General features: G+C 45.9%; 2 protein-coding genes and 1 pseudogene across 4 annotated transcripts; all 3 read left to right on the top strand.

Moving 5' to 3' along the window:
* Positions 1-959: 959 nt before the first annotated feature.
* LOC112883288 lies at positions 960-2,903 on the top strand (annotated as a pseudogene).
* A 1,096-nt stretch (positions 2,904-3,999) lies between these two features.
* Positions 4,000-10,066, top strand: LOC112881812 (pentatricopeptide repeat-containing protein At4g33990-like). 3 transcript variants are annotated; one of them, XM_025946682.1, is made up of 6 exons: positions 4,000-6,394; positions 6,929-7,424; positions 7,528-7,594; positions 7,677-7,835; positions 9,111-9,230; positions 9,366-10,066. In XM_025946682.1, exon 1 carries the CDS (start codon positions 4,069-4,071, stop codon positions 6,157-6,159), a length of 2,091 nt encoding a protein of 696 aa, XP_025802467.1. In that variant the 5' UTR covers positions 4,000-4,068; the 3' UTR covers positions 6,160-6,394; positions 6,929-7,424; positions 7,528-7,594; positions 7,677-7,835; positions 9,111-9,230; positions 9,366-10,066. The 3 variants fall into 3 exon arrangements, with proteins under 3 accessions (XP_025802467.1, XP_025802466.1, XP_025802468.1); XM_025946681.1 differs by lacking the exons at positions 9,111-9,230; positions 9,366-10,066 and adding an exon at positions 8,268-8,589; XM_025946683.1 differs by lacking the exons at positions 9,111-9,230; positions 9,366-10,066 and adding an exon at positions 8,268-8,589 and having other exon boundaries at positions 7,123-7,424.
* Positions 10,067-10,854: 788 nt separating this feature from the next.
* LOC112881813 (hydrophobic protein LTI6A) lies at positions 10,855-11,881 on the top strand. Its single transcript, XM_025946684.1, has 3 exons — positions 10,855-11,057; positions 11,187-11,304; positions 11,527-11,881. The coding sequence occupies exons 1-2, from the start codon at positions 10,971-10,973 to the stop codon at positions 11,268-11,270; spliced, it is 171 nt and encodes a 56-aa protein (XP_025802469.1). The 5' UTR covers positions 10,855-10,970; the 3' UTR covers positions 11,271-11,304; positions 11,527-11,881.
* Positions 11,882-13,330: the final 1,449 nt, after the last annotated feature.

A 13,330-nucleotide genomic window follows, 5' to 3' on the forward strand; every position in this document is an offset into this window, starting at 1 on the left:
ACGGTCCGGTGTATTTTGTTCCAGTAGTTCCCTGTCCTTATACAAACTATTGCCCCTATATATAGAGCTTAGCTTTTCGGTAGCAGCTTCATCAGTTGCTGCCTGCTCTCACCTTTGTCGCGCAGTCGAGCGAGCCAACTGAGTCTAGATTCCTCATCCACCGACACAACTTTTCCATCCACGGACAGCATTATCTGATAGTAGAACGCAACAGATCCAAGAAATAAAAGAGAGATTCTCGATGATTTAACATATTCTGCGCTGAAAAAAAAAGATGAGTTCATCATTTAAAAATACTACTCATCAGTAGCGTATCGAGAATAAAATTTAAGGAATTTCGATCAGGTACTCTACACTCTACAGTTCCAGTACAGGTTATTACTGAAATGTAGTGTGCTGGCCCAGTAACACTGGAAAACTGGCCTAATCGAATTACCTGGGCCACAATAGGAATTATGGCCCAAAACAGCCGTCAAACCCAGGCAGGTGCGAACTGGGCCTCAGCTCGCTGACCAGCCTACTGCATCAGGTTGCGCTTTGTGCTGTTTTGGGCCCACGCAGGCCCAGAGCGTCCGTGCAGATCTCTGTCGCTTGCACGCAAAGGCTAGAACCAGAGCTAGGGTTCCTACACAGACGCGAACCAGTGCCATGCGAGATGGAGGACGCGGAGCAGTGGGAGGATGCGAGTGCGAGGGGTGAGGCGATGAGGAGGAGGGTGGCTGTCGCCGAAGAACAGCCGGCGGTGGAGCGGGGGTCGCCGGGGAAAGCGGTGGCGATTGACCACCCCGAGGCTCATCAGGATATCGACGACGACGATATTGAAACCTGGGACATTTTCGCTCCCATAGAAATCGTTGAAGGTTTGAGGGCGAGGCCCAAGAAGAAACCCATCCCCCTAGATGCGGAAGCGCTGAAGGCGCAAGAGTTGGCACGGGAGAAGTATAGAGCGGATCAGCGGAGTGTGCGAAATTTGATGAAGAGTGGTGGGCGGATCGTTACGCCATCAGCGCTTTTAAGTTCCGCGGTGAATGGAACGCTCTATATTCCCGCCGGTACGGTCCTTTCGAAGCCAACAGTAAGTTCTCGAGTAATTTATCTCCATACATACATTCATATATGAGTCAGTAAGTTCAGTAGCCCTACCCAATTATTCATGAATTATTTTCTCCAGCAGTAATTAGAAGATAACACCATTCCCTTATCCTGTTCGTTGCTTTTTTTATATCTTAGATTAGATAAGTAGGTTTGCTAGGATCAGACCTTGTCCAGTAAACAACAATATATGAGATGCAATCCCTGCATATCTTAGTTAACATAGCTGCTGTTAGCCTGTTATCAGACTCGATCCTAACTCATTTTAAATCTTTTATAAAATCACGCAGCGGAGATCTGCAGCATGCGGTTTACTGATGAGCCTGCACCTTCTGGAACCAACACCTGCAATACTCTACAGATCTTTTCAGCCAAGGTTACAGGACTCGGATCGGTTCCCAGCAGAGTGCGGCAGCGGATACCCATTGAAAGACCGCTCCAGCGTGGACCCCGCATGGATAGGAAAGATGCTCTCCAGCAGTTTCTCGTATAACGTTGCGGAAATGAGTGGTCTGTGGTCCCCACGTCAAACTCTTCACTGCTGCTCACCCCTCTCCCTGGTCCTTCCACCACGTGTCGCTGCAAGAGGCCCTCCCCACCGATCCGATTCAGGAGAGAGGCAGCGCCAGTTTGGGGTGCGTCGGAGGCTGTCCGGATTTTCGGAAGCTGGATCGGTTGTCTGCTGGGTGCATGAACGGTAGCTTTCAGCACCCTTTTACCGCATCGGATGCCGGATAGGTTCCCTGCTGGGAACAGCCTGCAGTGGCCACTTGATGTGTTCGGTATGGGTGCTCTTCGCGACACCATTGACCACAGGCGCAATATTGTCTTTGATCGCAAAAGGGATAACTGTCAAACCCTCACCGAAAAGGTTCGTACTATTTCTTACTTGTCGTTTTGTTTGTTTTTTCTTTTTGTTCTTTGGGCGGTTGTTTGTTTCTTGTTGCGCTTCACCCAAAGGGCACTGATACCATTTAGCAAGAAATTATGGTATGGTGCTTGTTATCATCGTGCAAATAGTATGTTTCTCCCATGTAATGTGTTACTGACCATACATGTATAATTTATGCTATTCCCTTTGCGTCTATTTTACTGTGTTGCATTGACTATGCTGATATTCACCTCTTCTTTCACTTTGCTTTACCTATTAATGATTTAGTGGTTTTGCATGCAGAATCCATATTAGTATTGACAGGCCCGACACGTGCTGTTGTGCTGTTGGATCCTGTCACCATCGAGGCTAAGCTGTTAGTGAAGGGCACCGTTGAATCCGAGGATAAAATCTTAAGCCATATAGCTGTGGAACCATTTGTCTGTAGTACGCTAACAAGCTTAGCACACTGGAGTTTACGCTTGGACAAATTCTTTTTCTCTGTGGAGGCCACAATATTTTTGTGAGTCATTGATGGGTCATGGCCAGATGGTTTTTCTGGTAGATTTGTTGCCAAAACCGCCCGTATTGATCAAGAGATGGTCCTCCTACTTCATTCTGGAGACAGAATAATTCCTTGTACCGATGATGGGAATGTGAAGCTTTCGCGTTGTGTTGCTTCTATCGAGGTTGATGAAAAGCTGGAAGTTTCTGTCAAGGCATGGAAAGTTGATAACAGTGGTATGAAAGAAAATGAGCTTTTCATGGCTGAAGAAGCCAATGAAGACTATATGGAGGAAGGTGGGGTTCATGCACCTATATTAGCTGACAGCTCCGTAGAAAAAGAAGTTGTTTTCACAGCTCAACGATACACTTGACATTGGCTTATGCAAAATAAAAGTTACTGTTGCTTGGTCGCTCATTTGGTGTGATCTTTTTCGTTTCTAGTGCTTATTTTTTGTAGTTGGAAGTATTCATGTTATATGATTATGCTGCACAATGGTATGCTGTTAAATATTATTTCGAATTTGGTACTGGAGCTGTTGTTGTATTTACTAAGGCCCTGTTTGGTTGCTGTGGTTTTAGAAAATTATAGTATCAAGAAAATGTAGTTTTATAAGTCAAAGATGTGAGAAACCACGGTTTAAAAAAAAGAGGTCCGGAGTGGAGTTTTTTAAACTCCAGAAAGACTACGATTTCGATAATACTGCGGCTTTTAAAACCACAGAGTTTGTTGCATCCAAACACCTATGAACTTTTAAAAACCAAAGTATTTTGTAAAACTATAATATTTATCCAATACTCAAAAATACTTTGTATCCAAACGGGGCGTAAGTGTTATTTTGAACTAACAATGATATAGGGAGCATTGGTTATCTTAATCACATATTCTACTGTGCACATTTGCGATGCCTCGTAGCTGGCAGTGCGTGTAACCGTACCGAATCTGAAGCAAAATCTTTTTTGAGCTTCAGCCACACCGCCAAACTGAGCCGACCAGAACCTGTTCTTGATACAGGTCAGCCTGTTTGGTTTGCCTTGTCTTGGCTGAGAAAGGTTGAGAGTAAGGATAGATGCACTGTATGTCATTTAAAAATGGTCATGGCTGACACTGTTTATTTCCTTGCCACATTTCATTTGCCAAAGTTACAGTCTGCAGACGCCTTCAGGCCAAACTTACATAGTTCAAGCTATTTTAATATCGCACTCAGGCATCGCAATTGTGTTTTAATGATTTTGACTACCACAGTGCACTAAGATCACCAGGTACATACATCTACTAGTTGGTTCCTTAATCCATGAGAAATCATGAACTGGGTGGTTAGACAGGCAAGAAAAGGAGAAATCATCGTCGAACAAAAGTTGTCTGTACATTAGTATCAGTGAGCAAACAGTAGCGGTAGTAGACGTAGTTGAACTGATACATTGCTGGATCTGCATCAGAAGTGCTGGATCCCAGCCGTTGCAATTGTGATCAAAGGATGCAATACAAGTGCCCCGTTTCAACTGCCACGGTGCCATGGCCATTCGTTTCGCTTTCCCCGCTCCAAACAACTCGCCATTCAAAACTCAACAGTGAAGCGGCGGCGGCTCGTCCGCACGGCATGCCTACGCTTTACTCCGCCGTGAAGAGGGGAATCAAATTGAGGCTGCCTCGCCCTTCTCTTGCCTCTCGAGCGACGATTCCTCGCCGCGGTTGTCGCAGCAGCTGCGGCCCTCCCGACGCCGTCGTCTCGCACGAGTCGCTCCTCCTCCGGCTGCAGTCGGGCCCCGTGCTCGCGGAGGTGCGGAGACTGCACGCCGCCCTACTGGTATGCGGGTACCGTCGCAGCGCCGTCCTCTCCGCGCAGCTGGTGCGCGCGTACGCCAGGCTGGGGGGTGCAGGGCTCGGCCACGCGCTGGGTGTGTTCGACGGAATGCCTAGGAAGAACTCCTTCGCGTGGAACGCCGTGATTAAGGGCCTCGTCGACGCCGGCAGGTTCTCGGAAGCGCTGGAGCGCTACTGGGACATGGTCAGTGATGGCTCGGTCACTGCTGATCGTTTCACTTACCCGCCTGTTCTAAAAGCGTGCGCGGCGCTTGGAGCTGTTGAGCAGGGGAGAAGGGTTCGAGAGAACATTGAGACAGAAATTGCCCGTGGCAGTGCGGTGCCCAATTTGTTTGTGCAGTGCGCACTTGTGGACATGTTTGCCAAGCGTAGGTGCTTGGGTGAAGCAAGGAGTGTGTTTGAGAGCATGGGAGTAAGGGACTTGGTTGCATGGACTGCAATGATCGGAGGGACCGTGCATGGAGGGGACTGGTTCGAGGTGATGGATTTGTTCAATCGCATGAGGTCAGAAGGGTTTCTGCCTGATTCTGTAATTTTTGCTACTGTTATTCCGGCATGTGGTAGGGTGAAAGAGCTGATGACTGGAATGGCATTGCAGGGCTGTGCAGTAAGATGTGGAGTCGGCGATGATATCTGTGTCAGTAATGCTTTGGTTGATATGTACTGCAAATGTGCTTGTCTGGATGTGGCAGCTTCTCTTTTTTGGTCTATCCATTACAAGGATGTAGTCTCTTGGAGCACCATAATCGCGGGGCATTTACAAAATGGAATGTATGGCTCAGGTATCAATTTGTTTACTGAAATGGTTTCTTCAGGAGTAAAACCTAACTCGACTACTCTGGCAACCATACTTCCTAGTCTTTCAGAACTCAAGTTATTCAGATATGGAAAAGCAATTCATTGCTTCTCCATTAGACATGGACTTGACCACAGTGAGTTTCTGGTGAGTGCATTCATTGACTTCTACAGTAAACAAGGACTTATTGGGAAAGCAGAAATTATATTTCAGTTCACTCCAAAGAAAGATTTAGTGATTTGGAATTCAATGGTTGGAGGATATGCTGTGAATGAGGATTCTGAGTCAGCATTACATGCATTAAGGGCACTGCAGAAAGTGGGACTAAGACCTGATCATGTGACTGTTGTTTCAGTTCTTCCGCTATGCAATCAACACTCCAGGCTTCTTCAGGGTAAGGAACTACATGCCTATGCCATCAGGCATAACATAAGTTCAGTTTGCTCAGTTAGTAATGCACTTATAGATATGTACTGCAAGTGTGGTTGCCTAGAAATAGCCAGCAATACTTTTCTACTGATGACAGAGCGCAATGCTGTTACATATAACACTCTGATTTCTTCTCTAGGAAAGCATGGTCATGATGATCAAGCATTCATTCTTTTTGACCTAATGAAGAGAGATGGAGTTTTTCCGGATAAAGTGACTTTTGTAGCTCTGTTGTCATGTTGTAGCCATGCAGGCCTTATTGATAAGGGCTTCCGCTTCTACAATTCCATGTTACGGGACTATAATCTCACTCCAGATAAGGAGCACTTTTCATGCATTGTTGACCTTTATAGCAGATCTGGGAAGCTTGATGATGCTTGGAGTTTTATTGCAAATTTACAAGAAGTGCCAGAAATCGATGTTCTTGGGTGTCTATTGTCAGCATGCAGAGAGCATAATAGAATGGACATTGCGGAGCTTGTCGCAGAAAGAATATTTGAACAAAACCCCAATGATCCTGGCTATCATATTCTGCTGTCTAACATCTACGCGAATGCTGGAATGTGGTCTGATGTGACTAGGATAAGAAATATGATAGAAGAGAGGAGCTTGAAGAAGAGAACAGGAAATAGCTTGATTTGACCATCGGCTTGTGGTTCCTCATACATATTTGTATCTATTTGTATCTATGACTGCCATATTCAATGGTAATATACAGATCTTGCAAAAGTACGCATGGTCACTTAATACCATATCCTGGACACATAAGACAAGATCAAGAGTAAAACTGTTGATAAAGAACACCAGAGCAACAGCTACTGCATCAAAACATGTTCAGAGGTCTTCTCTGGTGAAATTTTCGTATTTGTGGGCATAGGTGAGTGCACATGACTACAAAGTAAATTGTATTTATGCATTTTCTTGGTGTTACATGTTGAAGGGTTTTAAAATGCTATTCCTTTTCTTTACCACGCCTGCAATCTACATTCTTGCTACTAGTTAGCTAAAGAGGGCTTTTGGTGTCACAAGATATCCAGAATGGACAGCTCGGTATATTTGTTCTGTTTGACTATCACTATGCTTCATGTGAATCTTAATGATGAATGTATTCACTTTTCTCGGCATCACTTAACCTTTTTTTTATCAAAGAACTCCTTTTCTGGAATGCAACTTCTCATTGCTCTATATGCAGCTTAATATATTCTGATGCTGATTTTCCTTATTAATGATCAAGAATATGTTCTGCAATCATTTGATTATTGACCAACAGTTCACCAAAGAAAATTGGCACTCATGCACTAAGATAATTACGATGTTTTTAGATGTGCCACACCCACACTTCTTAGGGTTTGTATCCTTGTTGTAGACGGTCACTATACAATGCTCTGATGTCCTCTTGTGCTGCCTACAGCTCTGAAGAAACAGAAGCAACCCACACTTCCAATTATGTTCTGTTTGAAGTTTTTCAGTGATTGTGAAATATATTTTTTGCCATGATTCTTGGGGGTTATTTGCCGTGGCAGATAGTTAGACTGCACATGTCAGTGCAGTTTTTCTCCATACTGGGTTTCAGCATGACCAAGCTTTTGCTTACTCATGAATCAGTTCACCTGTTGCTATCATATACAACAATGGTGTCTCCATCAATGGATGCCAAAAGTAGAATCAATAAAGCACCCGGATTTCACTGATGATGCATCATATGCCATGCACAAGGGCAGTTAATTAATGAAGGTTCTGGGCCAACACAAAGGAGTGGTCTTATGCATGTTTTCATCAGATAGTGGATACCCTGCTTGTGCTATCGAGCGTTGCTGCTGTCTGAAGTTTGTGCATTGGATTGAGCTCAACAACGTGGCCTACATTATTGCAGCCTTTGTCCCATTCTGCTTCCCAGAATCTATGGGGTAGGGAGCTCCTTTCTTGCAAAATTTTCCTCTTGATATGATATTTGCAGTCCCAATACTTCAGTTGCTTCTGTATGATTTTGACATATTTCTTCAATTTCAGTCCAGAGCTCCAAAAAGTGAAAATGCTATCACTTGATTGATGGTTTGTGCTACTATTATTGTGCCATGTAAGCCTCAGACCCTGTGTGACTTCGATTACACTATGCCCTTGGTTGTCTTTTGGTTTTCTTACCTTGTTTATTTCCTTAGTGTGTAGATCGAGTAGATTAACTTGCAAGCTTCAAGAAGGTAAAGCTCAAAGCGAACGGGCATCCTTATCCGATCCAGGTCACCTCTGTTCGTCGACTCTATCAAAAAAGCGCCAATGGCCGGTGTGATATGACTTGGACCACGTGCCATCCTGCACCGGTAATTGTCTTCTGCAACAGAATCTGAAGTTCATTAACAACCAGTCGTTTATACATGATAGAAAGTAACCCTCATAGACTTGCATACAACGATTAGGTGACGAGCGTGTTGCCGTCCAGTTCTTCAATTATAGCCGAGTGGTAGACTTCAGCTAGCCAGTAGCCGTTGCCTGGCTGGCTGCAGATACCGGAGTAAGAAATGATAGGCTGCACATGTGGAGCCTCTGCTCTGGTGAACTCTACACGTTATATCTACCTACCCAAACCTTCACAAAGACCTAAATAACGTGATTAATACTGTTCTTCAAGACTTAGAACCCACTTGTCAATCTGCCATTGGGTAGCACAATGAAAAATCTGGCAAATGCTTATCCTAATCCATGCCAGTCTCTGGGTACTGGAGCTTAAACGGCACTCCTCTCCATGTGGGCAGATAAGGACGCCCCTGAGAACCGGGTACCGACCCACGCCCTCTCGTCATGCTGCTCCCACCGGCCACCGACGACCCTCTGAATTCACGGCCATGGCTCGCTTCGCTATCAGCCTACATCACCCAGAAGGAAGCGTGTATAGCAGCTGCAGCATGCAAGACAAGAGACGAGCTTGGGTGCTTGCTTGGTCTGATGATTCGTTGGCAGGGCCTGCCATTGCAGCACAGTGGTGTTTGATAGCGGCCTATCGGGGTGGTTGTGGTCCGGTCCATTCATCATCATTCATGGGCAATGGGCAATGGCGTGGGCGGTGGGTGCCGACATGTCCACGGTCCACAGGCCATTCTGTTATTTTTATCGTCTAGCAAGATTTATGCATTTCACTCCTATGTGGTTTTCAAGAAGATTATGCGTTATGGCCTTGTTTGGTTCCCGCTGGCTAAAATTTAGTCAGTTTAGGGAATAAAGTTCCAAACAAAATAACTAAAAGTGATTAAAAATATTTTAGTCCCATTAGCTCCCAAAGAGTAGCTAAAAGGAGTAGTTGAGATGGTTTGCCCTTCATTTTAGTCACGTTGTTTCGAACTTTAGTCACTTATCCAAACAGAGGTGACTAAAATTTAGTCACTGCTTTTAGTTATTTTGGTTTTAGTCACTTGATCAAATAGACCCCATGTCACACTGGTAGTTTCAAATTATGCTGATCAGCTGATGTGATCCTTAACTCTTTCTCTCACACCCACGCTTCTCACTGGGCGAGCGGATTGGTATGACAACATTTTTTTACGAGTTAGTTAATGTTCCTGTTTTAGTGGTCCTCTTTGTGTAACTTTCTTTGCGCACAGGTTCCGGGACAGCTTGGCTTTCTTTATGGTATGCCTGCTATCGCAAACTCTGGGATGATTTTCAGGCCAAGCCAAGTCGCACTGGACTGCACATGTAGAACATTGGAGTCTACTCTAAAGGTACACTGATAAAAGCTTTCTTACATTTTCGGTCGAGAACATGCATGTAAAAGCTTAAGAACAAATGAAAGCAAAAGTTCTTTCCAGGCGCGCATAAATCTTTAAATTTTTTTTCCTGGTCGTGGTCATATTCAGGCACAACCCGTCCAGAGTCAAGATCCACAAGAACATGCTGAAAGTCTCCGAGCAAACCGATGGAATATTGAAAAGCCCGCCTGTTTCGATTCGGCCCGAACATGACTGGTAGCAACGAAAGCAGGTTGCTTACTTGTCATGAACATCATGATTCGCTAGGAGAGAGGAGGACTGGAGCGGGCAGATGTACATGAGAGAGATGCAAGACTTCGATCAAATGCCGTGCATGATTGATCGACGCGGGCCATCCTGGAGACCGTGGGAACGAAAGGGTCGATCCACGGCCACCGTCCCTATCAACATGATCCCACTAAACGCTACTACTAAACAATGTCATGTCAAACCAAAAGGTTGTTCTCTGATGAAAGCAAAATCAGAAAGATCTGCTACTGCTGGCTGGTAGGATTAGCACGATGGAGTAATGACCAGCTTTGATTTCTTTTCTTTTCTGTTTTTTTTTTGGGGCGGTGAGCCGTGGTAGATGTTACTTCCGTGCCAACTCGTTGGACCCCTCTTCGGAGAGAGAGGACTCGTATCAAAGGAATGGTTATACAATTACTGCCCGGGATTCACTGCAACCGAGGTGCACGCTTCCCCTGGCTGGCAGCTGGCACAGCCTGACCGACCATGAAACACGAGTGTTTTTGTTTAAGGGGGTTTTCTTAATGCTCCCGGAGGAGTGCAGTTTAGGGTGTGTTCGATTTCGTAGGGCTAAAGATTAGAGGTGTTATATTAAAGAGAATCTTGTCATTTAGAAGTATTAAATAAAGTCTAATTATAAAACTAATTGCAGAATCTCAGGGCTAATTCGCGAGACGAATCTAATCATATATATTAGTTCATGATTAGCGGATGATTAGCGAATTAGCATCCATCTGTGCAAAATGTTTTATAAACAGATTTTATTTAATACTTCTAAATAGCAACATTTTTTTTGATGTGACGGATCTAAACTTTAGAGGGAAGGAAACGAACACACCGTTAATTATTAGTTCGCTTCTCTAATTTAAAAGACAAGAGGTGGGTCGTCTCTGAACTCTTGAACAGACCCAGCGCTAGCTACCCGGCAGGCAGCAGTTGAGGTTTCACCATGTCCATTGCGAGTTCAAAATTTCTTACAGGGTCCATCTGCTAGCAGGCGTACTCCCGTTTTTTCACTGCCTGGTTTCACTAGCTAGGACCTGCAAGCTAGCTAGCGTGTTACAGGCTCGTCCGGTCGTCGTGTCCTTGGACCTCAAGCTAGCATCACAAAATATAATCAGAAACGTAATAGCGAACCTTAGCTACATTCAGCCGGAGGGATCCGTCCGATTGATCTGTCCGCGCTGGCCGTCGCTGCCGGACAGCTCGGCGCACGCGGCCGGGGAACCTTCGGATCCGATACCCGCCCGCCCCTACCGGCCCCTTGCCTTGGCATCTTCGCACACGCAGGCCACGTGCCGGCAGCCCGGTGGCCGCTCGCCGCCCCGCCTTTATAAGCCGGCGGCCGGGAGAGCTCGGCTCATCGCACTCAAGCTCACCTCATTGTACAACTTGCTCGCAAGCTCTCGGCTCTGATATTTTCTCCCCCCTCCCTACTCGGCCGAGATATAATAGATCGAGAAGATGTCGGACGGCACGGCGACCTGCATCGACATCATCCTCGCCATCATCCTGCCGCCGCTCGGGGTCTTCTTCAAGTTCGGCTGCGGGGTAAGAGGCAGCTGCCTCGCGCTGGGTTCACCTGCTGGCCATCGCGCATGCTTGATACTGTGCGCTGGTTTATTTGTTTAAGACTGTGTGTGTTGTGATGTCTGATGACTCTTGCATGGTCTTGCGCAGGTTGAGTTCTGGATCTGCCTCGTCCTCACCTTCTTCGGCTACCTCCCCGGCATCATCTACGCCGTCTGGGCCATCACCAAGTAGACGAGGAGGAACCGCAGCCGGCCTCTGCATCGAGGTAACCTTCTTCAGCAACTTGTTACTGAAAGTGTGCATGTAGATGAAGTAGAGCTAGGACCTAGCAGGTAGAGTGCGGCAAAAGAAAAGCACCTTATTTACCTTCCAAAGCAAGTGAATTTTGCAGTGAACGACAAACATGCATGTTGGTCAGGATTTCGGTTAGTTAATCGTGTCAGCAGCTAGCAGTAACTAATAGCCAATCTTTTCTGCTTTTGTGCAGGTGATGGGACCTCGTGCGCGTGATATTCTGGTGTAATCCGCAGCTGTTTGAGATGTAATTTCTTTTTTTTTTAGTTTCTGGTTTGTTTCTTTCTTTTTTCCTTTGGGCGCGGCGGATGGTGCGCACCGTGCTGGGCGTGTCGTACATCTCCCTGCTGCTGGTGCTCAGCTTCCTCTTCCTCTACGACCGTTTCTCGCTGGTGCTCTACTCGTCCCTCTCCCTGGAGTACGGGCTGCGCCTCCTCCACTGTATCGTCCAGTTCCTCTGCACATTTCCGTCCCTGTACTTTGATTGATTAATTGATTCGTCCTTTCTTCGGTGGAAAATCCGATCCCCTGCTTGACTGCTTGAGCAATCACATTATCGTTTTCCCCTTTATTTTTCAATAGTGGGCCATTAATTGTTTGGTGACCTAGCCTTAGCCTCTCGGGAGGAAGCAGGGTACAGTAGTTGGCTAGCTGGACGTTTCAAACGGAACGGACCTGTCCGATCGAACGGATCACGGAGGGAAAAAGGTTAGCATAATGGGGTCGAATTAAGAAGAAGGAAAACCATGGGCGCTTGTCTTGTCGCGTTTGCAGCGGGAGGGTGGTGGTCCGCTGTCGAGCTTTTGTTTGGTCCATATGGATCGTCCTCTCAATATTTTATCTCTTCATATCTTTTACTTTGTTCTCTCCTTTTCGAAAAAATTCTCTCGATGCCACTAAAATTTAACTTATCACTTCAATACTATTGAAATGTAGCCCATCATTTCACTGCCATCGCTTCTAATTTTTCATCCCTTCTATGCCATCGCCGTTATATTTAGAGCAAAACACCCTATAACACCATTAAATTAAACTGGATCTGTAGTATGTTGTTTTTCCTTTTTACCTCTCCCAATTTTATTAACAACACCGACCATATCTCATCTTCTACCTAATCCTCTCCCAGCGCCGATCCCGCTCTCCGCTCCCACGCCGTGCCGGCCGCCACATGGCGATCTGCACCTGGCTCCGGCTCGCATTGGGCGTCAGTAGACGCGCATTGTGCCAGCGCTACCACCTGGCACTCCGCCGGCGGCCAGCCGCCCAGCGCCATCAGCCCGCAACCACGCGCCTCCCTACCTCGTTCCCTCCTCTGGCACTCCCTGCCTCCTTCCGCCCCTCAACGATGCAGCGCCGTGGCATGAGGACCAGCAACAATATCCATCGAGTTCAGAACCGCGAGCTGACCCAACTACCCAAGCAACCACCAAGCCGCAGTCGAAGCTCCAGAAATCGAGCTACATCGGAATCGGCGATCCCTTCTGCCTCTTATCCATGGTGCGTAGCTGCGTATTGTTTAAAAGAATCCAATAGTCCAATCCAGATTAAGGCATTCTTCGGAAAAGAATTTACTTTTACTGAATGACTGGATCTAAAAATTATCTATTATTGTTGTCTCCTTGTTCTTCCAATCTCTATTCCGATGGTGAGATAGTCTGATAGAACCAATGACTCCTTGATTCACTATCTCCCCTTATATCCGGAGCTACAGAACTGCACACATAACATATATATTATAGAATAAAAAATATAATATGACCCGCATCCTATACCAGTTATAACTACTCGTACAGTAGAACTTGTCAGAACAGAAAGAAACTACCCGGATAGCACTTGTATAGAACTTCTAAGCACCTATTTGGCTAGGATTTCCATATAACCCTATCCCTTCAAACTATATAAGAGCGGGAAGTGATCCGTCCAAATAATAAATCATCATCTAAGGCAATACAAACCAACACACAGGACGTAGGGTATTACGCTCTCGGCGGTCCGAA

The sequence above is a fragment of the Panicum hallii genome, chromosome 2 (genome assembly GCF_002211085.1).
Source record: "Panicum hallii strain FIL2 chromosome 2, PHallii_v3.1, whole genome shotgun sequence".
NCBI lineage: Eukaryota > Viridiplantae > Streptophyta > Magnoliopsida > Poales > Poaceae > Panicum > Panicum hallii.

Excerpts from the sequence above, each read along its gene's own strand:
- LOC112881813 (XM_025946684.1), top strand. The coding sequence starts at position 10,971 with ATGTCGGACGGCACGGCGACCTGCATCGACATCATCCTCGCCATCATC. Across the intron at positions 11,058-11,186 it reads TCTTCAAGTTCGGCTGCGGG|GTTGAGTTCTGGATCTGCCT; the intron begins GTAAGAGGCAGC and ends GGTCTTGCGCAG.
- LOC112881812 (XM_025946682.1), top strand. The coding sequence starts at position 4,069 with ATGCCTACGCTTTACTCCGCCGTGAAGAGGGGAATCAAATTGAGGCTG.